The sequence below is a fragment of the Gorilla gorilla genome, chromosome 5 (genome assembly GCF_029281585.2).
Source record: "Gorilla gorilla gorilla isolate KB3781 chromosome 5, NHGRI_mGorGor1-v2.1_pri, whole genome shotgun sequence".
Lineage (NCBI taxonomy): Eukaryota > Metazoa > Chordata > Mammalia > Primates > Hominidae > Gorilla > Gorilla gorilla.
Window position 1 is genome coordinate 133,581,520 of NC_073229.2, and position 23,433 is coordinate 133,604,952.

At 43.2% G+C, this 23,433-nt stretch overlaps 1 protein-coding gene across 4 annotated transcripts in view; it reads right to left on the bottom strand.

The window, feature by feature from the left end:
• PPIL6 (peptidylprolyl isomerase like 6) overlaps positions 1-23,153 on the bottom strand; it is a 47,905-nt gene extending 24,752 nt beyond the window's left edge. The window contains exons 1-6 of one of the 4 annotated variants that reach the window (XM_019030142.4): positions 22,912-23,153; positions 18,584-18,679; positions 13,626-13,814; positions 9,568-9,630; positions 9,321-9,468; positions 1,662-1,718 (exon numbers count right to left, since the gene is read on the bottom strand). In XM_019030142.4, the coding sequence (XP_018885687.3) occupies positions 1,662-1,718; positions 9,321-9,468; positions 9,568-9,630; positions 13,626-13,814; positions 18,584-18,679; positions 22,912-23,046 (688 nt within the window). In that variant the 5' untranslated portion in view covers positions 23,047-23,153. The remainder of the gene's footprint in view (positions 1-1,661; positions 1,719-9,320; positions 9,469-9,567; positions 9,631-13,625; positions 13,815-18,583; positions 18,680-22,911) is intronic. The other 3 variants (XM_019030143.4, XM_019030144.3, XM_063707177.1) reach the window with 3 other exon arrangements.
• Between the last annotated feature and the right edge of the window lie 280 nt (positions 23,154-23,433).

Below are 23,433 nucleotides of genomic sequence, written 5' to 3' on the forward strand. Positions count from 1 at the left end.
GATGTTACTCTGCTCCTTATTCTCTTTATTCTTATAATCACCTTGAAACTTCTATTGTTCATTCTAATATAAAATTAGTGTAATAGTGGTCAGAATAAAAATGTAGTCATGGTTTAAAAATGCTGACAAATAGAGCCAAGGAAAGCTATGAACAGAGAACTCTCACACTTGTATGCCTGATAGCAAAACAATCACAAAGAACTACAAAAGCCACAACCTTGCATAAAGGCCATTGCGACCTTATGCAGGAAATATTAATACTTCTGCAGGGACACCTGTCCAGTCCAACCTTGGACTCTTGTTACTGATCGCTATAGCCAAGGATAATCATTTCAAAACAATTACGTAATCTTCCCCAATTTTCCTTTAAAACCCTTTGTCTCCCTTTACCTTCCTGAATATGCACATCGTTTCCTATGGCACATGTATGCCTACTGCAATACCCTATTCCTGAATAAACATTATTTTCTTTCAGAGAAACTCTCTTTGTTATATAGGGTGACATTAGTTTTCCTAAATGTTTAGAAGATGTGTCTTTAGAAAGAAAGTAGATTTTCTAGTTTCAAAAAGCTCCCTCTTGCATGTTGAAAATCTTGCATGTTGAAGCATGTGGCTTTCTTCCTTAAATTTCTGACTCTGTTCCTATTCCCTCTTTGTCATGATTGTCCCTGTATCCTGGATAATTTTGATGCCATTCCCAACAGTTCCATCTGCATGGGAGCCTGTCCTGGAAGAGAGCCTTGTCAGATCAGTTTCGAGAGTACACAGGGGTTAGACTGCTCCTGCCTCTTCCAACCTTCCTGGGGGCCCCCTGTACTCACACACTATTGGCTACTTAGGGGATCCTAAGTACCCTATTCTTGGGAAGCCCTGCCCTCTTCTACACAGATGCTGATACTGTGCAGATTTCATGGCTGTTGGTTTGTTGTTTGTCCTTACCTGTTTGTATTTTGGAATTTAGGTAGATACCTTGTCACCTGCTTTTGTTGTAAATGTTATACAGGGTTTTTCTACCGACAGCAATCTTTTTTTTCTTTTTGAGACCGAGTCTCACTCTGTCACCCAGGCTGGAGTGCAGTGGCACCATCTCAGCTCACTGCAACCTCCATGTCCCAGGTTCAAGTGATTCTCCTGCCTCAGCCTCCTGAGGAGCTGGGAGGCGTGCGCCATCATGCCTGGCTAATTTTTGTATTTTTAGTAGAGATGGAGTTTCACCATATTAGCCAGGCTGATCTCAAACTCCTGACCTCAAATGATCCACCCACCTCGGCCTCCCAAAGTGCTGGGATTATAGGCGTGAGCCACCATACCCGGCCACCTGACAGCAATCTAAATAGAATGATTATCAAGGTACCAGTTCTAAGTATCAGCACAGGAAATTACAAGCCCTAAAAATATAAATTCCCTTTGACTCTACAATCCTAATTCTGGGATTTATCCTAAAGAAATAATATCATTAGGTAAGTGAAAAAAATATGTGTGTATGAAGCTGCTCTGGTCGGGCCTTAGGGCGCTTCCCCCCGATCTGCTCATTTTTAACTCTTGCTTGTACTGTAAGTATTGCCCCCAGTGATATCTTATTTGGAATTGTGAAACTGTCCAGTCCTGTTAAGTTTGAATAATCAACTAATATATAACTAACAAAATGTAAAGATACACACCTTCAAATGTTGGTCCATAAATCGACTCTCCATTATCTCCTTTTCCATACACTATATCTGAGAAATAGCAACAAATAAACATTAGAATTTTGAGATGAAAAGATTTAGGATACAGTAATGACAGGGAAAAAATGTTGCTTTCAATGATGATTTCAAGGCTGAGGTGGGATGATCACTGGAGCCCAGGAGTTTGAGACCAGCCTGGGCAACATAATGAGACTCCATCTCGATTAAAAAAAAAAAAAAAAAAGGAATCAGCCAGGTATGGTAGCTCATGCCTGTAATCCCAGCACTTTGGGAAGCCGAGGCAGGCAGATCACCTGAGGCCAGGCATTCGAGACCAGCCTGGCCAACAGGGTGAAACCCTGTCTCTACTAAAAACACAAAAATTAGCTGGGCGTGGTGGCATGTGCCTGTAATCCCAGCTACTAGGGAGGCTGATGCAGGAGAATTGCTTGAACTCAGGAGGTGGAGGTTGCAGTGAGCCGAGATTGTGCCGTTGCACTCCAGCCTGAGCAACGAGAGTGAAACTCCATCTCAAAAAAAAAAAAAAAAAGAATGCAATATGATTCCACTTATACCAATGAATAGAATAAGTTACCTAATTGTTCAATATCCATACTATGAAAATATTACTATAATAATTTCACTTGTATTTTGTAAGCACTTTTACATTCATGATAATGCAAACTTTTGAAAGGATGAAGCATTCAATTGTAATTGTGGTCACAATTTTTCAAAAGTATGTTCACATAAATTCTGCTTTCTTCATAAGTTATTCCACAGTCTATCTTGTTTTTCTGAGATCAAGATTAAACTAAGAGGCTAAAACAGGAAAAGTAAGTTATTTTTAGAATATGTATAAAAAATAGAGCCAGGCGCGGTGACACACCTGTAATCCCAGCACTTTGGGAGGCCGAAGCAGGCAAATCACTTGAGGCCAGGAGTTCGAGATCAGCCTGGCCAACATGGTGAAACCTGTCTCCACCAAAAATACAAAAACTAGCTGGGTGTGGTGGCTGGTGCCTGTAATCCCAGCTACTTGGGAGGCTGAGGCAGGAGAATCGCTTGAATCCGGGAGGCGGAGGTTGCAGTGAGCTGAGATCGCACCACTGCACTCCAGCCTGGGCGACAGTGTGAGACTCCATCTCAAAAAAAAAAAAAAAAAAAAGAATATGAATAAAAAATAGGTGCTGCAAACAGAATTCATGTTCAAAATTTCATATCCTATAGTGATAACTCATTTATTTACCTAGCATATTGGAAATAAAGTTTCCTATAATGTAGCAAGGTTTTTTTCAGGTGTTCACATGCTACGCATATTTTGGTTTAGGCAATGCTCCCACTATAAAAAGACTCCATGAACAAGTTATTTTTTATCTATCCACAGCTAAAAGAGGAGCAAAGCTAACTCTAGTGAAAAGAGCGGGCTCTGAGGTCTGTCCTCTCTCCCCCATCCTCCCCATCAGTATCTGTCTACTAACTTCAGCTCTATTCTGCTGCCTCCTTTAATACAGTGCTCAATAAATATTTATTGAAGGACTATGCTTTTTAAAGTTAGTATGAGCAATTTACCTACCATAAAAGTGTGTGTGCTATTTTTCAAAGAAAACTGATGCAACACCAAGCATGTAGAGAGAATTTATCCCAGAAAGGCCATGCAGCATTTAAATTATACCACTCAGAAAGCTGGCTCAGAAGTTAATTGACAAGCCTTAAGTCTCCAACCTGACTCACCTAAAACTCAGCCATGGTTCACTACCCAGCCCCAGGCAGCTCTCGAAAGGAAGTTGTCATGGCTGAAGGCTGAATCTGGAAATGGGGAAGCTGAGGGCCCCCCCACCATCAATCCCTTCAGATCCTAGGGGTTGGTTCTCTCAGGGAAATCCACCCAGGTGGTCTTCTCTCCTGCCAACTTACCTACCCATTGGTCACATTCCCTTGCCCCCTCCCTCCCACACCCACCAACATTACTCTTGTCCTCTGCTTCAGATCTCCTAGGTGAATATTTTATATTGACACCATTTCAATCCGTATTTACTATTCTTTTTCGTGGCCATATCCACCCTCTTGAATTCAGCCTTGTATATCTGATATTATTGCTATACTTCTGACAACAAATTCAGAGATGCCAAATAGTGGTTAAAAGCAAACTTTAAGGTCGGATGATCTTTGATTAAAATGCTGATGTCAGTTACTTTTTCCAAACCTGTTTGCTTATCTGTACAAACAGGGATAATGGTAACTGCCTCACAGGTAGCTCTAAGGATGAAATGAAATAACACAGGTGGAGCACTCAGGCAGTGCTTGGCAGAGTGTCATGCCCATGCAGCATCACATGCTTCTAGAATGTCCCCTCTCATTATCATCATCTTCATCATTCTGCTCAATATGATGATGATGATAATAAAATGCATTAAATTTATCTCAAAAGATCCTTCTGAACTCACACTGAAGAAATGTCTTATGAATAGAGGAAATGTGGTAAGGGCCTTTGGTGTTCTAGTTCTATTTGATAACATAAAACAACTCATTCTGGAGAAGAGCTCTGAATGTATGGAATGTGGCCAGGTGTGGTGGCTCATGCCTGTAATCCCAGCACTTTGGGAGGCCAAGGTGGGAGGGTTACTTGAGGCCAGGAGTTCAAGACCAGCCTGGGCAATATAGTGAGACTCTGTCTCTATAAAAAAAATTTATTTTTTTGAGACGGAGTCTTGCTCTGTTGCCCAGGATGGAGTGCAGTGGCATCATCTCGGCTCACTGCAACCTCCACCTCTCAGGTTCAACCGATTCTCCCGCCTCAGCCTTCCGAGCAGCTGGGACTATAGGCGCGTGCCACCACGCCCAGCTAGTTTTTGTATTTTTAGTAGAGACGGGGGTTTCACCATATTGGCCAGACTGGTCTCGAACTCCTCACCTCGTGATCCACCCGCCTCAGCCTCCCAAAGTGCTGGGATTACAAGTGTGAGCCACCGTGCCTGGCCTACAAAAATTTTTTAAAATTAGCTGGGCATGGTGGCATGTGCCCATAATCCCTGCTACTTGGGATGCTGAAGTGGGAGGAGTTCAAGGCTGCAGTGAGAGCCATGATTGTGCCATTGCATTCCAGCCTGGGTGACAGGCTAAGACCCATGCCTATATTCCTAACACTTTGGTGGGGATGAGGCAAGAGGATTCATTGTTTGAGTCCAGGAGTTCAGGACCAGCCTGGGCAACATAGAGAGACCCTGTCTTTACAAAAAAATTTTTAAAAATTTGCCAGGCATGGTAATGTGTGCCTGTAGTTCCAGCTACTTAGGAGGCTGAGAAGATCACTTGAGTCCAGGAGGTTGAGGCTGCAGCGAGCTGTGATTGTGCCACTGCACTCAGCCTGAGCGACAGAACAGGACCCTGTCTCAAAAAAAAAAGAATGTGGGAATGTCTTCATTTCTCTCAAATCCATTCAAAGTCACATAATAATATACACTGGAGATGGACCTTATGAACATAAAAATGCACACTTGATTAGAACCCTAGTAGTTAGAAAAACACAGAAAAGTTCATTTAGACAATTAATTTAAAAGTCATGTGAAAACTCCTACTGGAAAGAAATCCTATAAATGTAAGTCAAATGGAAAGCCTGAAGCATATTAATTATTTTGTATGCTCGAGAAAATTCACAACATGAAATGTTTTATGAGTTATAAACATATTGTACTTATCAGCAGCTTATTCTTCTGTTTCTATTTATTTTTACTACTTTCATTCATATCTCTTAACCTTCAGCCAACTCACACCATAGCAGCGCTCATTCTTAAAGACAGTCTCTGGACTATGGATTTCCACTTTTTTTTACAAGGGAACACTGAGGTAAGAATTTGGTATGTTCTGTTTAAGCAATAATATATGAGTTCAGCTGGGCACGGTGGCTCAAGCCTGTAATCCCAGCACTTTGGGAGGCTGAGGTGGGCAGATCACTTGAGGTTGGGAGTTCAAGACCAGTCTGGCCAACATGGTGAAACCCCATCTCTAATAAAAATAGAAAAAATTAGCTGGGCATGGTGGTGCGTGCCTGTATCCCAGTTACTCGGGAGGCTGAGGCAGGAGGATCACTTGAACCCCAGAGGTGGAGGCTGCAGTTAGCTGAGATGGTGCCATGTAATCCAGCCTGGATGACGGAGTGAAACTCTGCCTCAAAATAATAATAATAATATAATATATGAGTTCAATAGGTACTTTTTTTTTCCCTAAAGCCAGTTAATAAAATTTTCCTCTATCCATTTTAAAGTGTGTTGGATGTATGGGTGAAATGAAATGTATTTCTAATATATAGGTAGGTTTAATTGTTAATAGTTGGGTAATTGTTCTGTGACTAATGGGCTATTGAAAAATGAATCTTTGTTAAGTGTTTGAATTTTCTTACTGGAATTATTTGGTGGGTCCTGGATATCCTCACCCATTATATATATATATATATATCTTTTAGTCTTATGTAAAACATGATCATTTTTTGTGTAAAAAAGTTTATTTCATTTTCTTTGATTAACAAAGTGTTGGTATCAATTTTTTTTTAATCCTTCTGAAGGAAGTAGGCCTCGAGGGAGCCAGAGGGGGAATCCAACCAAAGTGGTATAATGACTTGCTATCTTAACTTTGGACTTTAAAAATGCAGAGAATGTATGTTTCCTGTTTAACCACCTATTTTCCTTCTTACACTCTCTTCCTTCTTTTCTTTCTACAAGTATTTATTAAGCACCTACTATATCTCAAGCACTGTTGTAGTACCTGGGATACCATAGTGAATAAAATAGATAAAAATTTCTGCCCCCATGGAATTTAGAGAAACAGACAATAAACAAATGAACTAAGAAACATATGGTAGTATGTCTAATGATGAAAAGTGCTAGGAAGAAAGATAAAGCAAGGTAAGGAGTAGGATGGTGGCAGGAGGGGTCAGCCGAGTGTGTGGACAGGAAGATGGCAGTTTCATATAGGGTGGTCCGGTAAGGCCTTGCTCAGATAATCTCTGGGCAATAATCAGAAACAGACAGTGGGGTTGGGGGCAGGGGGTGAAACAAGGGATACCTGCAGGAACAGGCTGGGCGGTATGTGCCCCAGGCAAAATAAACGAGGCCTCAGGGCCCATGCATGCTTGATGTGCTCAGGAGGCAGCCAGAGGCTGTGTGTGCAACAGAGTGTGTAAAAGGTCAGAAGATAAGATGTGCGGAGGAGGGGCAGGCAGTGTTGACTGGGTACAGCCTGTTAGTCCCAAAGGGCAAGCAACAGTGCCTGGAGGCATCCTAAGGCACAGCACAAAACCACGTTTAGCTCCTGTCCTCCAAAATTCTACATAGTCCCGTGGTATCAGAGGCATGTGAACCAGAGCAACTTCATCTTGAATAGGAGCTGGGTAAAATGAGGCTGAGACCTACTGGGTTGCATTCCCAGATGGTAATGGCATTCTGAGTCACAGGATTAGACAGGAGGTTGGCACAAGATACAGGTCATAAAGACCTTGCTGATAAAACAGGCTGCAGTAAAGAAGCCAGCCAAAACCCACCAAAACCAAGATGGCGATGAGAGTGACCGCTGGTCGTCCTCACTGCTATACTCCCATTAGTGCCATGACAGTTTACAAATGCCATGGCAACATCAGGAAGTTACCCTATATGGTCTCAAAAAGGGAAGCATGAATTATCCACCTTTAGCATATAATCAAGAAATAGCCATAAAAATGGGCAACCAGCAGCCCTCAGGGGCTGCTGTGTCTACAGAGTAGCCATTCTTCTGTTCCTTTACTTTCCTAATAAACTTACTTTCACTTTACTCAACAAACTCGCCCTGAATCCTTTCTTGTGAGAGATTCAAGAACCCTCTCTTGGGGTCTGGATCGTGGGAACTGGACATCTGTAGGCAGAGAGGATGTTTCCAGAGTTTGGCACTTCCAGCACACCAGGTCATTGAATCCTCACCACATCCTGTGATATTCTTATCATTATCCCCATTTTATGATTAAGAAACTGATTCAGAGAGGCTAAGTAGCTTATCAAGATGGTATAACTTCCATGAATCAGAGCTTGGATTTGAATCTAGCAACCCAACTTTTTCCCAAGCCGTCCTTAACATTGCTGTCTCACTGTTTGAAAACATGACCCAAGATCTGTGCACTTTACTATTTGGAAATTTTACTTTAAATAAAAACACAAACAAATAATATGACCTACTTTTCCCAAATCTTGCAAGGGTGGTGGGAGCTAAGCAAAAACAAAAATAAAATGAAACAAAAGAATACAGCATCTGAGGCTGGGTGTGGTGGCTCATGCCTGTAATCCCAGCACTTTGGGAGGCTGAGGCGTGCGGATCACCTGAGGTCAGGAGTTCAAGACCAGCCTGGCCAACATGGCAAACCTGTCTCTACTAAAAAAATACAAAAATTAGCCAGGTGTGGGGGTGGGCCCCTGCAATCCTGGCTACTCGGGAGGCTGAGGCAGGGAGAATTGCTTGAACCCGGGAGGTGGAGCTTGCAGTGAGCCAAGATTGTGCCACTGCACTACAGCCTGGGCGACAGAGTGAGACTCCGTTTCAAAAAAAAAAAAAAAGAACAAAGCATCTGAAAGCCTACCACATGAGAGTCAACACTGAACTCAGTGTCAGGAGCCCCTAATATTAACAGGACCCCTTGAGAAATGTTTTATACTAACAAAAAATAGAAAACCATCTAAATGTTCACCAATGGGGAATTAATTAAACTGGTATAGCAATATGATAAAAAAAAAAAACTAGGCAGATGCTAAACATTTTGTATGTTTATGTTCATTGGCATGGTTAGATAGACACCACATATTCAGTGGAAAGACACAAAATGGAAAAACACTTGAAAGTGAGGTTAGATAACAATATTTGTGGTATGATCTCACTGTGGAGAAACCAAAGGGAAAATACCTGCTTTAACATGTAGGATGCCTGGAATATATCTATATTTTTCTCCTCGTCAGCCTCAGAATGTTCCAGATCATACAAAAAATGGTAAAAACTAATTTAAGCTTCTCCATGTGTCATCGAGTTCAAGCAAATTTCCTTTGACACTAAACCAATTATGTGTAAATTACTGCCTGGTTGTTTCCTATGGACTATCCCCCAAAAGGCGCCCAAAATTCAATTCCATGCTTTTAATCAGACACCTAGTCTATGTAAAACCAAAGGACTGACCTGAAAAGAAAGCGAACATAGAAACCAAAATCCTTTAGACATTTCTTTTTACTTGTAATAATGTAACATGTTTGGTGAGAAATAAGTTGTTTTCCATTTATTATATTTTCAAATTCCCACTCTTAGCATGCTTATTAAAACCACTGTATTTCTAGGTACCATGTATTTAGGTGAGCATTTAAAATTCGTAAAAATAAAATTGGTAAAATAAAATGTCACCCTACTCTCCTATGTCATTTTTGAATTTGGAATATTCCTGGTAACATAAATTAGATTTATTTATTTTAATAATTAGGGTGTTGTTTAAAGAATACAAATATCTTACTTCATTATTTGGCTATATAAAGCATTCTTTAAATATGTCTAATTTTAAGTATATCTAATTCTACATACATTTCATAAAGATAAACGAAAGTTTGGACCTTCTCATTTGATATTGCAATTAACTTGTATTTAAGATTTTAAACTTACCCCCTCCTTGTATCCAGCCATTCCGTACTATTCGATGAAAAATGGAATTTTTGTAATGTAGTCTTATGCCACGTTGAGAAAACCCTGCTTTTCCTGTGCACAAGACCTGAAAATTTTTACATGTTTTGGGACACACATCACAGTATAGCTACAAAATAAAGACAAAAGGTTTCAAAGATTAAATATTTAACACTCCAACAGTTACAGATCCTACCCCCACAAACTTACATATAAAAAAAAGTATCACCTCAAAAATCAATCTTCCAATTGGAGAAGAATCAATACAAATGTCCAAAAACACGAAATCATGCTGTGAAGATTAAGGAGAATCATATAATGCAGGTCAAAGTCTTACAAGAAAGTTTTCAGAAATGACCAAAAATACAGCAGATAAAATATTTTTAGTGAAAAGATGTCAATAACATTACCAATGGATAATATTACAGTAAAATTAAGTGAATGACTTGTATTAGTTTATTTCATTTTATCAAGTTTTTATAACCCACTTTACACATTTTAATTTTTATTATTGTATTTATTTATTTATTTATTTTTGAGACAGAGTCTGTCTCTGTCCCCCAGGCTGGGGTGTAGTGGCACCATCTTGGCTCATTGCAGCCTCAACCTCCTGGGCTCAAGTGAACCTCCCACCTCAGCCTCTGAAGTAGCTGGAACTACACACATGCACCACCACCAGGCCCAGCTAATTTTTGTATTTTTGGTAGAGATGGGGTTTCACCATGTTGCCCAGGCTGGTCTCGAACTCCTGAGCTCAAGGGATCACCTACCTTGGCCTCCCAAAGTACTGGAATTACAGGCGTGAGCCACCGCTGCACCCAGCCCACATTATACATTTTAAAAACCTTTCCAGAGTGAAAGCTCTGGAGAACATTAACCTATCTCACAGGAGTGAAACACATGGCCTAGATATCTACCACATCACAACTAGGTGTGGAAATAGCCACACCTAGTGTGGGGAAGAAAACAGACCGGGGATTCTTCTCTACTTGTCTTCTTTCCTATTTTTGGGAAGGATCCATCATGAACATCATGGATTTGGTTACTGTGCGTCCTGGATTTTCAGAGACAGCACAGATTAGCTAACCAGAGCCAGGCCACATCTGTTCTGAGTGGGAAAATCAGGTCCCTATATCCATAGCAGGTGTAGCACCAGAGATAGGGAAGAGAAGGATGCTGGGCTTTCAAGTTATATTCAATAATACCCTCACATGCACAGATGCCCCCAGCTTGTCTTCACTTGATATCCTTTCTCATAGAGGAAAACATTTGTGAGACCTTGTCTAGCCCTACAAAGAGGCATTCAAAATGAAAATGCTAGTTTCAACACAATAGCATTCATTTAGGGGCTAAAGCACATTTAATGGAGTACATTTCAAGTCTTGGGCACCATTCTCCTACATTAAAATGCCACCTTGGTTCATGCCTGTAATCCCAGCACTTTAGGAGGCCAAGGTGGGTGAATCCTTTGAGCCCAAGAGTTTGAAACCAGCCTGGGCAACATGGTGAGACCCCGTCTTTACAAAAAAATTAAGAAATTGGCTGGGCATGATGGCATGTGTCTGTAGTCCCAGCTACTTGGAAGGCTGAGGCAATAGGATCACCTGAGCCCAGGGAGGTTGAGGCTGCAGTGAGCTATGATCGTGCCACTGCACTACAGCCTGGGCGACAGAGTGAGACCCTATAAAAAAAAAAAAAACACCTTATTGAGCAAGGTGCATAACTTGTCCTGTCCTCTTTCTTAAGAATCTAGGAAACTTGAAATTAAATGTATCATTTTTTATGTCACTCTACCTTTTTTTTAATGAAAAGACTGAAATAATATTGTGCTATCTGGCATCTAGCAGTGACATGTTCCATCCATACTAATTATAATTAATTTGTGCCTCTCAGCTTCTATACTACAAGTTTTTAAGTATAAAACAGAATAGTGTAACTAAAGAATAGGAGGCATAATATAGTAAACTTCAGAGGCTCAGGAGGATAAAGAGGATATATTGGAAATCATGGCTGACTTAGGAAATGGACTTACTGTCCATTCAGACACCATTAAACTTCCCTGGGCATGAAGATATTATCTTTATGAGGTAGTCCAGAATAGATAGTTCTGAAAACGCCAATAAAAGAGTTCAAATGAATGCAACACAAGGTAATGTCCCAGTCATCTAGCAGCCAAACAGGCAAGCATATTTATCTACCATATGGTTCTAACCACAAGTAAACAAATCCCTGGGTTTTTTTCAGCAAGAAAAGTCCACCGTCTGTGCAAAAAAATCTATTGTCTGTGGAACGCTTCATGACTATCCTCTATCCTCACTGCCACGAATTACTTCGGGCTTTCATTATGTCTAGCCCATGCTGCTATCCAATCCCCTGCTCCCAAGCTCTCCCCTACTCCAGCCTGCTTCTGCACAGACCTAAACATTTTTCCAGAAAAACAGAGGATTACGTCATACTCTTTTATGGAAAGCTCTGTTGGTTCAGTTTCCTTCTGGATAAAATCCAACTCCTTCATTCAGATGGGACAGTAAATCATAATCCAGCCTCAATCTTTCTTTAGGATCTATTGGATTTTTTTTTTCCTAATTAAAATCTGAGTACCCTTCCTATCTGGGGAACTCCTCACAGGGTCCCACTACCTTCACTAGAATCTAAAGGGGCCAGATTCTCCCTCTCCCCATGCTGAGAACACCAGGTTTTGGGAATATGACCTAGCCTTGCCAGCTAGGTGCTCCTGCCTGGGCTTAGGTCTCCAGGGAGTGATGAAAAGACACTGAAGCATTGAACAGTTAATCTCATTGAAGGCGGTGGTGTGAACAAGGGCCAGCAGTGCCATGGCAGTTTCCTGGCAGCACATCCCTGCAGTATGACTCTGGCCATGTCTTCGTGCTGCCAGGCCTCGTTGGTTCCTGCCTGTTTTCCAAAGCTGTTGTCCAGCTTTCCTGTCAATTGTGAGATAACAGCATCCTTTCAATACACACCTTTTCGCCTTCTATCAATCAGAGGAGCTTGGTAATGCTGGCACCAAGAATCTTGACTCAAACTCATCTTCCCAGCTTCTTTCCCCACAAATTCTGGCCTCCTTGCTGTCCCCCTGCCATTCCCAGGGCATGTACTGCTAGACTCCCGACCCTTTGGGAATTAACTGTTTGAACATTAAATGCCTCCCCACACCCCAGAGTTTCTAGCATTGTCAAAGTGCACTGTTTATTCAATCAAACATGCACTGAGCACCTATTATGTTTCAGGTCTGTTTGAGCAGTGGTTCAACAAGGATGAATGAGACAAGGCCTTTGCCTGTGCACAGCTCAGATCTTAGCATTGGCTCACTGTAGACACAGGCCGCCATGGGCATGAAATGATTTTCTGCACAATGCAGTTGTTGCTACAAGAAGGTTTCTGAGCAGGACTGCAAAGTCCCTCCACCCCTACTGCCATCACATCCTGATAGCTATCTCTCACCCCTGGACCTCATGCTTCATGACTATCCTCTGCCACTGGAAACCTCCCCACTGGCACAGCCTGTCTGGGCTTGCTCTTGCTAACTATGTGTTCATGCTTTTTTTTTTTTTTTTTTGAGACGGAGTCTCGCTCTGCACCAGGCTGGAGTGCAGTGGTGCGATCTCGGCTCACTGCAACCTCCACCTCCCAGGTTTAAGTGATTCTCCTGCTTCAGCCTCCTGAGTAGCTGGGATTACAGGTACATGCCACCACGCCCAGCTAATTTTTGTATTTTTAGTAGAGATGGCGTTTCACCGTGTTGGCCAGGATGGTCTCGATCTCTTGACCTTGTGATCCACCTGCCTCGGCCTCCCAAAGTAATGGTATTACAGGCGTGAGCCACCGCACCCGGCCTGTGTTCATGCTTTAAAATGTCACCTTTCTTCAAACAACTTTCCATTCTCTTAGCTCAGCAGCTCTTGCCTAGATGTTGGACAGTCTTAATTTAAATATTTCACACTCAAGATGAATGGATGATAGGTTTTACCTTCTCTGAGGGGGTGGTCTTTATATTTTAAAATAGGTAATTAATGCATATAAATCTCTAATGGGAAGTAAAAATGTCTGCACAGAGCTGATCTCCCCGTGCAGCCCACGGGCTGTGAGACACACTTGCTTTACATACCACCATATTACAATCTTTTGCAAATGGAAATGGAACTAGGCTTTAAACTTAGTCTCCTACTTTTTTATAATCTCCTTCATTAGGACATCAATAATTAATGCTGAATCAATATAAAGGGTCAAAGATTCCACGATTTTTCTTTAAAAATTAGTATAACTTGCCTTGGTGTCTCTTAAGAATTTAGCAGAAAAATCCTCGGTGAGTGCGTCATAAAGTGCAGAGGGTTTAATGTCAACTATATCCCACACCTCGTGGGCCCATTTCTGCAGATCCAATGCATCACCCAGAAACTGACCATTAACAAAAGAAATCACAGAGGAAGAATATTCCCAGGTTTCATTTTTGAGTTCCTGTAAGGGAAAAGGACAAAAAAAAAAAAAGTAAGAAGTGGGGGGAAAACTTGCTAAACCCATAAGCCAGAGCTTAGGATCACCTCTAGGTCTGAATTTGTCAACTCTAGTATTGAATCTTTTAAAAATAAGTTTTTATCGTCCTTTAGAATTTTGCTCTCAGAAAGAACTTAAGAACATTTTTAAGAATCTGACATCACTAAAAGTAAAGAATGATCTAAAAAGTATCATAAAAATGTTACAAATGAAAAAAAATTTGAGGAATGTGAGCCCCTTTAAATTATCATGCCCAGAAAGGCATTTAAAATGTAATAGCAGTTATGTCTCACTCTCCCTTGAGCTAAATAATTACCTCCACTTACTATGTGGGCTCTAGACTGACACCAAACAGCCATAAAAAGCCATCCACCCTATAGTTCAACAACATATAGCCAATTGCTAACCAATGTTATTTCTGTAAATTAATGACAATTCCTGACCAACAGCTTTTGTAATCGCCCCCTCTTCTGATTCATTCTTTTTTCTTTAAACACTTGAGCCTCTATTTTGTTCTCTGGAGCACTCCCCAAGGCAACTTGGAAATGTGTCCTGGGCTGCAGTCCTCAACCTTGGCCCAAATTAACACTCTATATTAATTTTGTTTCAGCTTCTTCCTTTTAGGTCGACACATTAATAGAAGATAAATGGTAATCTGGTAATAAAAATCATCATGAGCCTGGCATACCTGCTATATTAACTTGCAAACAAAATTCAGTCTCTGTCTTCATTCCTAAAGCACATTTTACTGTGTGCATACTTGGAAAGGATACGGGGTCCAGACATGGGGTTCAATGCAGAGGATTGGGAAAATGTTTTTTGGGTAGTGTGGGGCTTAAGGTTAGGAAATGACTTACGAGGGTCAACAGGGATTTCTGGGGCACAATTAGGAGCAGTGAGGAAGAAAACTCACCTTCCTCAGCACAGTGCCTTCAGCCCCTCAAAACGCAGTGTGTTAGTGTTTTCATCAACACAACGCTGATGGTAAACCTTCTAAATCTCCGGTGGGCTTGAGGGACTTCCCCTCCGAGGAGATCTGGTTTATTATTACCCAGTACCAGCCAGGCAAACCATGAATAATTTGGAACAGCCGTGCTCAAGCTTTTGTGGGCAATGAGAATCACTGAATCTGAGATTCTCATTGATCTCATATTCTCAGAATCACAGAATCTGAGTACCCTCTCCCTTTCCCCCAATATTCTGATTCTAGGATGGTGCCTGAGAATTTGCATTTATTTATTTGTTTTTTGGAGATGAGGTCTCATTGTATTGCCTAGGCTGGTCCTGAATTCCTGGGCTCAAGATCCTCCCACCTCAGCCTCCCAAAGTGTTGGGATTATAGGTGTGAGCCACTGTAATCCGCCAGAATGTGGATTTCTAACAACCTCCTAGGAGGTGCTGGTGTTGCTGTTCTAGAGACTGCACTTGGAGAAATACTAGTTTGAGGAACAGTTTACATTCAACTTGCCAACTTGCTTCATTCTCCTCAGCAGATTTAATATCCTATTGCTTGCTTCCTATGCCCTTATCAAAACCTGCTTCTAGGCAGAGAAGAGACTTGCTTATGCTGAACTATAAATCACTGATAGAGCCAGTGGGTCGATACTTTCTGGAGTGTTTAAATTTGATTATCAGTGTTATCATATTTTACAGGACCCAAAACTTACTTTCTTTCTTTTTTTTTTTTTTTTGAGACCGAGTCTTGCTCTGTCACCCAGGCTGGAGTGCAATGGTGTGATCTCAGCTCACTGCAACTTCTGCCTCCTATGTTCAAGTGATTCTCCTGCCTCAGCCTCCCGAGTAGCTGGGATTACAGGCGCCCGCCACCATGCCCAGCTAATTTTTGTATTTTTAGTAGAAATGGGGTCTCACCATGTTGGCCAGGCTGGTCTCAAACTCCTGACCTCAGGTGATCTGCCCGCCTCGGCCTCCCAAAGTGCTGGGATTACAGGCGTGAGCCACCACACCCTGCCAGGACCCAGAACTTTCTAAACGGGAGAAAAAAATGTCACTGTGGATATTTTAGCTAGCTTGGTAGGAAAAATGCGGTAGAAGGTATGTTTTATTTGGAGGCTAAAGATGTAAATGCCTTCCTCTGTCTCCTCTATATTTAGGGAGGCGTGCTCGCCTGCCTCATGTGAACAGCATGGACCTGATGGTTTCTAGGGCCTTCAGCACTAAGAGTATGAGGCTGCCTTCTTTGGAGCAGAGAGAGGGACCTTCCCAATGGCCCTGAAGCCATCCACTTAGGGTGGCATTTCATTCTGCTGAAGCCTAAGGCCAGTTGAACCTAATGAGTTCAGAGAGACCAAATGAGCTAAGAAGCACTACTTATGACACAAGACACAATACTTACATTGAAGAAGGACAAGGGACTACCTGAGAAGGAAGAAAAGGTTAAGGTAACAAACAGCCAGAGGAGAAGGGAGGGAGGGGGATGAAAGGAAGGATAAGGAATATCACAGGTGGAACGAAGCAGCAATGATGAACTGGAAAGCCTCATTCAAGACCCATGAGAAAGGCAGGAGGAAGAGAACACAAAACATCTTGAGGTAACCTAGGCTGAAATGGGAGGGAAACTGGGGAATAGAATCCACACCAATTTCCTAGAGTCCAGTGGGAATTCAAAAGAGGAGTGGGTGCAAACCACAAACCATGAGACAGTTTTCCTGTGGGTGGAGAGCATGACACTGGTAGATCACATAACAAGTTTGATAAAAAAGAAAAAAAAAGTATTGTTTTATGTTAGGGTGACCAACAGTTGTGGTCTGCCTAGGACTGTCCTACTTTTAGCACCAAAATTCCCACATCCTAGGAAACCCCTCAGTCCCAGGCAAACCAGGACCGTTTGTCACCCGAGTTGTTGGAAGGATTATAATTTATGTATATAAGCTGGGCACAGTGGCTCACACCTGTAATCCCAACACTTTGGGAGGCCAAGGTAGGAGGGCTGCTTGAAGCCAGAAGTTTGAGACCAGCTTGGCCAAAATAGCGAGACCCTGTTTCTACAAAAAAAGAAAAAAAAGAATATATATGTGTGTTTGTGTGTGTGTGTGTGTGTGTGTGTGTGTGTGTGTGTGTCTAGAATACTGTCTGTCATATAATAAGCAGAATTGTAAGTGTTTGGTTCTATTTGAATTCCAATGAGAATCTTTTAAGGCTATGAACATGTGAGGCTTAACAAATGGTATTCTTATTCAGTCTTGCACCGTTCATGTGACTGAACAGAGAATGACGTGGTCTCATAAAACTGCGCTGCCTCCATGATAATTAATCACAGGATCACAGGACATCCTTGTGCAACCCAGCACAGAACAATCGAAACTGCTCTGGTCAAGGGAAATGAGGTTTCATCAGCCATCGGGGAGATGGGGTGGGGCAGGGAAACTAGGACTGGGACCATCTACAAGACTAGGCCAGGGGTGACAAGCATCCCACCCTCCCCAACACAGGATATTGCTAAGCCAGGATGCCTCCTTAGCATTCTTCTTATCACATGCTCCAGGCACACTACCAACTGAACAGGTTGTCACCCAACAGGAAAACTATCATCCCTGGACAAGCTCTGCTAGCCCTAAGGTGTGGAGTTCTCTGAGGGTATAGATAGAGGGGAGAATGCAGAGAAGGAAGCTTCAACTAGGACAGGGTTGCCCTGTGGGAGCTCGGTGTCTGTCATCAGAGCTTCCCCAGGCAACAGTCCCACAGAAGCCCCTGGCTGTCTCTGTGATGTACACCATCAACACTTTCCAGAGTTTAAGGGCCAAGAGGCCCAGGCCACATTAACCTGTTCGGGGCCAGGGTGTGAGAGGAAGTATAAGTGATGTGCAGGGAGACAGGGTAACTAACCATCATCAGCGGCAAACGGTACCATTGATTTTACCTTTATCTCATGCTTTCCAAAGGAAAATTCTGTAAATGTTGCACTTTTTTTTTTTTTTTTTTTTTTGAGACAGAGTCTCACTCTGTCACCAGGCTGGAGTACAGTGGCGGGATCTTGGCTCACTGCAACCTCCGACTTCTTGGTTCAAGCGATTCTCCTGCCTCAGCCTCCAAAGTAGCTGGGATTATAGGCACGCGCCACCATGCCCAGCTAATTTTTGTATTTTTCATAGAGACGGAGTTTCACCATGTTGGCCAGGATGGTCTTGATCTCCTGACCTCATGATCGGCCTGCCTTGGCCTCCCAAAGTGCTGGGATTACAGGCGTGGGCCACCGCACCCAGCCCAAATGTTGTAGTCAAAAACAAAAACAAGAACAAAAAACAGCTTGGTGGCCGAGCTCAGTGACTAACGCCTGTAATCCCAGCACTTTGGGAGGCCGAGGTGGGTGGATCACTTGAGCTCAGGAGTTTGAGACTACCCTGGGCAACATGGTGAAACCCCATCTGTTAAAAAAATACAAAAACTAGCCAGGTGTGGTGGCGTGTGCCTGTAATCCCAGCTACTTGGGGGGCTGAGGTAGGAGGATTGCTTGAATCCAGGAGGTTGAGGCTGCAGTGAGCCAAGATCACCCCACTGCACTCCAGCCTGGGTAACAGAGTGAGACCCTGTCTCAAAAACAAAACACCTAGCTTGGTAAATGATTAATACAATTTAGGAAAAGTACATAATTTAGAGAAATAAAATCTAGTTACACTAAAATTACTCTTTCAGTTTTTCCAAAACAATGCATAAATAATTCAGGCAAAACTTGGCTTGTTGTCTATATCCCCCACACCCCAAATATCCTTTACCCTTTTTTTCTCCTGTAGATATTGATGCCATGCAAATTCTTGAAGAGGAACTAATATAGGATCTTCAAATTTGGATGGATGATTATTCTTCAGATTCTGGATTTTGAAATAGAATAATTATTTTAGAGTTAGTTCTCTTTTAAAGTCATAATCACGTTCCCCAATTTTTACGGGGTTTCCAGAAGTTTTATACAACACACGCCCAGGCCATGCAGTCTGACTGAGATATTCCTTGCTCGCTGTCAGATGCCCTTGTGTTCACCTCCAAGTTGCTCCCCAGTCCAGGGAGCTTATTTGTATAAGTGCCTCGAAGCCAAGAACTATGTCTTAGAGGCTGGGCGCAGTGGCTCACACCTGTAATCTCAGCACTTTGGGAGGCTGAGGTGGGCAGATCACCTGAGGTCAGGAGATTGAGACCAGCCTGGCCAACATGGCAAAAACGTGTCTCTACTAAAAATACAAAAAAATTAGCCAGGCATGGTGGGTGTGTGCCTGTAATCCCAGCTACTTGGGAGGCTGAGGCAAGAGAATCACTTGAACCTGGGAGGCAGAGGTTGCAGTGAGCAGAGATCACGCCACTGCATTCCAGCCTGGGTGACAGAGTGGGACTCTATTTCAAAAAACAAAAAACAAAAAAACAAAACAAAACAAAACAAAAAAAACTCTGTCTTAGTATTCCTATATTCCCACCTGCCACAATCTCTGGCACACAGCAGCTGAATAAAGAAAGGAATACATAAATGGGTTAACGCCAATAGCTTTGTGATATGCTATGTTCTTTAAGACTAGTTTTTCCCTAAGTACAACTCTTGCTAAACCTCGGTGGATCTACAGACACTTTACTTATAACTAAAATAAATAAATAAATGTTCTTGCTTTAATTCACTGATGAATGGGGGATGACCAAAAAGATAATAATGTTGTGGTTATACCCCTTAGGAAAAAGAGAAGTACGAAATCAGTTTAGGTTTAGATACGGAATATGTTTTAGTTTGACATAGATTGTCTGCAGGAATCAGAGAAAATTCTTATTGGTTAGCAATCCAGGCTTGGTTCTTGATATTCGTTATACTTTGTCTCCCTCTAAAGCAAGAGAACGCAGGTGAAGCAGTAACAGGCCTCTTTTCTGAGTGGGTTTGGGAAGTAGATGGACCAAAGGGAAAAGTGACAGCTGCTGCAGGTGGCATTTCCCTGCTAGGGACAGTGCTTGGAGGTCCTGTCGTGGTCCAAAAGAGGGTGCTGCTGGCCTAGCACAGGTCATCAGGGGTGAGTATTCCAAGGGGAGAAAACCAGCATGTGAGTGTGGCCTACTTTGGGAATACTCACGAAGAGGGCAACAATAATTAGGCCATTTCCTTCTGTCCCCAAGCAATAGCTGATGCATCTTGTTTCTCAGTTCCAGTGTCTGTGCTCAGTTTTGAGGCAATACTGCAGGTTGACTACTATTTCTTTTCTTTTTTTTGAGATGGAGTCTTGCTCTGTTGCCCAGGATGGAGTGCAGCGGTGTGACCTCAGCTCACTGCAACCTCCGTCTCCTGGGTTCAAGCAATTTTCCTACCTCAGCCTCCCAAGTAGCTGGGATTACAGGCACCCGCCACCACGCCCAGCTAATTTTTGCATTTTTAGCAGAGACGAGGTTTCACCATGTTGGCCAGGCTGGTCTTGAACTCCTGACCTTAGGTGATCTGCCTGCCTCGGCCTCCCAAAGTGCTGGGATTACAGGCGTGAGCCACCGCACCTGGCCCGGTTGACTGCTATTTCTAACCATCTGGAATAAACTATAAATCCAGCAGTTTTCAAATGAAACACATCATGTCTTTTTAGTAATTTAGTATTTGTTGTAGAACGGACTATATCCAAATGAAAATGTATGCAATATTTGTTCCTATTTTCTACAAATCTCAATCTTTCGTGTGTTTGGTTTTTACATTTTGTTTTTTATTTTTCAATTGACATATAATAATTGCACATATTTATGGGGTAGTGATGTCTCAATACATATAATGTATACTTATCATTAGCATATAGCATATCCATCATCTCAAACATTTATTATTTCTTTGTGTTGGGAACATTCAACACAAATCTAAATCTTTGTTAGTTAATCAGGCGTCTGGGATCGCTCACAAATTATCATGTTAGGAATACATTCAGATATCCTTTATTAAGACAGAACTAGAGGCTGGGCGTGGTGGCCCATGCCTATAATCCCAGCACTTCGGGAGGTCGAGGAGGATTGCTTGAGCCCAGGAGTTCAAGACCGGCCTAGGCAACATAGTGAGACCCCCATCTCTTCCAAAAAAAGATAAAAAAAAACCTAGCTGAATTTTCATATTTGAATATAATTACAGTAGGTAAAAGTTTAAGAAAGGGAAAATTGACATTATTAATATAATAAAGATATTGTTTTCTCAACCTACTGTCTTCTACATCAGGGGTTGGAGAGGAATAATTTTTAGATTTGTAAACAGTTTTTTTTTGTTTTTGTTTTTAAGACAGAGTCTCACTCTTGTTGCCCAGGCTGGAGCGCAGTGGCACGATCTCAGCTCACCAAAACCTCCACCTCCCGGGTTCAAGCGGTTCTCCAGCCTCAGCTTCCCGAGTAGCTGGGATTACAGGCACCCGCCACCATGCCTGGATAATTTTTGTATTTTTAGTAGAGATGGGGTTTCACCATGTTGGCCAGGCTGGTCTTGAACTCCTGATTTCGTGATCTGCCCGCCTCAGCCTCCCAAAGTGCTGGGATTACAGGCAAGAGCCACCGCGCTCGGCCTGTAAACAGTTCTAAAAAATCAAAAGAATTGTATTTCACGTTATGTGAAAATTATACACAAGTCAAATTCAGTGTCCATAATATGGTTTTACTGGAATACTGTCATTCATTTCCATCTCTGTGTCTGCTTTTGCAACACAGGACAAAGCTAAACAGGTGTGACTGAGACCCTATTGCCAAGAAGGCCTAAATATTTACTCTCTGGACTTTACAGAAAAAAACTTGTCAACGCTTTCTTTACAATGTGGAGTCGGCACAGAAAATATGTGCCTTCAGAAAAAGAGCGAAAAAAAAAGAGAAAAAAAAATCTCTGAAACTCATTAAATACATTAACTTTGTAATTAACTTCATGGCCATTAACTTTGGTAATAAAAGGTTGCTGATCCCGTCTGCCCAAGCAACACAGACCACAATTTCTAGTTTTGATGATTCATGTATTATTTTCACAGACTTCTGATCACTTGTTTTCTTTTTATTATTTATTTATTTTGAGACGGGGTCTGGCTCTGTCGCCCCGGCTGGAGGGCAATGGCGCGATCTCAGCTCACTGCAAACTCCGCCTCCCGGGTTCAAGCGATTCTTGTGCCTCAGCCTCCTGAGTAGCTGGGATTACAGAGACGGCCACCACGCCCGGCTAATTTTTTGTATTTTTAGTAGAAACGGGGTTTCACCATGTTGGCCAGGTTGGTCTAGAACTCCGCCTCTGCCTCCCAAAGTGCTGAGATTATAGGCGTGAGTCACCGCGCCAAGATATCTTCTATTTGGGAACATTTTGTTGTCAAGTATCCAGCTGGGTACTTCGGGAGTTAAAAACATTAATTAAGGCATGGTCCTGGAGTCAAGTGAGGTTCGGCGAGAAGTTTGCCATGGACAGCATTTCTGGAGCAAACCCTGTAAGAAGGGCTGAATTCTACATGCCGACATTTCATACATTTCTCCTGCATTTCAGGTTGTAAGTGTGCTGCAGCATGACTGATCTGGCCAAATTCTTCCAGTTTCCTCAAGTGCTTTTCCTTTAGTATCGTTCTGAGTGTTTACAAAGAAATGATTTTCCAAAGCACTTGTGAAGCATCTAGTTCGATTGGAACGCAGTGACGGCTCTATAAAATTCAAAGAAAAGAATCTCCCCGCACGAATAGTTTACAAAAATCGCTTTGGCCGAGGTGGCGGGGCTGTAAAAATTAGCTAATTATATAGTAATCATTTTTCCATAAATTTAAAAATCTATAATTAAATTAAAAATTGACGTAGAACAAAATCTGCGGGGGTGTGTGTGTGTGTCTCGGAGGGGATTACCTTATCTCCCAGCACGGTTCTGAACCCTTCCTTCGCTCAGTTCTCCCTTTAAAGGTCGCCAAGTGGAACGCCCGCCCCCGGACCCGCACTTGTCCCCCTATACTCTCCTCCCGGTCCTCCAGACGGAGCCCACCCGGCCAGGACACGCCAGTGGGGCCTCGACCCCCGCCGCCTCGAGGAGGCGCCGCGCCTGCAGTCCACGCGGCCGAGAGCGGGTAGCGGGGAGGGCCGCCCACGACGGAGGTTTCTCTGTGGTTACCTCAGCGGCGCTCTTCGCAATCTGAAAGTTGGGGCAGCTGAAGAGCCCCACCACCTTCACCTGCAGCGGCCGCTCCGGCAGCGACGGCGAGCCGCACCTAGCGTGCGGGGACCCGCACGGCTGCGGCCTTGCCATGGCAGCGCCCGGGGACACCCGGTGACCCCAAACACTGCGCGTCGCTCCGGCAACCGCGCGGCCCCGCCTCCGCCGCTCGCAGGAGGCGGGGCCCAGGGGCGGGGCCGAGGGCGGCCCGTGGCGGCTGGGCCTTTCCTCAACTTTGCGCCTGTTGCTGGGCCGCGGGCGCGCGGGCGGCCGCGACGGCGGCCAGGGACCAGCTTGGAGGAAAAGGAACCGGGAGCCGCCCACCCGGGGGCGCCCTCCGGACCCCCAGGGTCCTAGCGCGCGGCCCTCACCGAGCCTGGGCGCCCGGATTTCGGCAGCGGATCGCCTTTCCGGGTTGGCGGCCCGCCTGATTGGGAACAGCCGGCCGGTTGCCGGGGGAACGCGGGAGTCGGGCCCGAC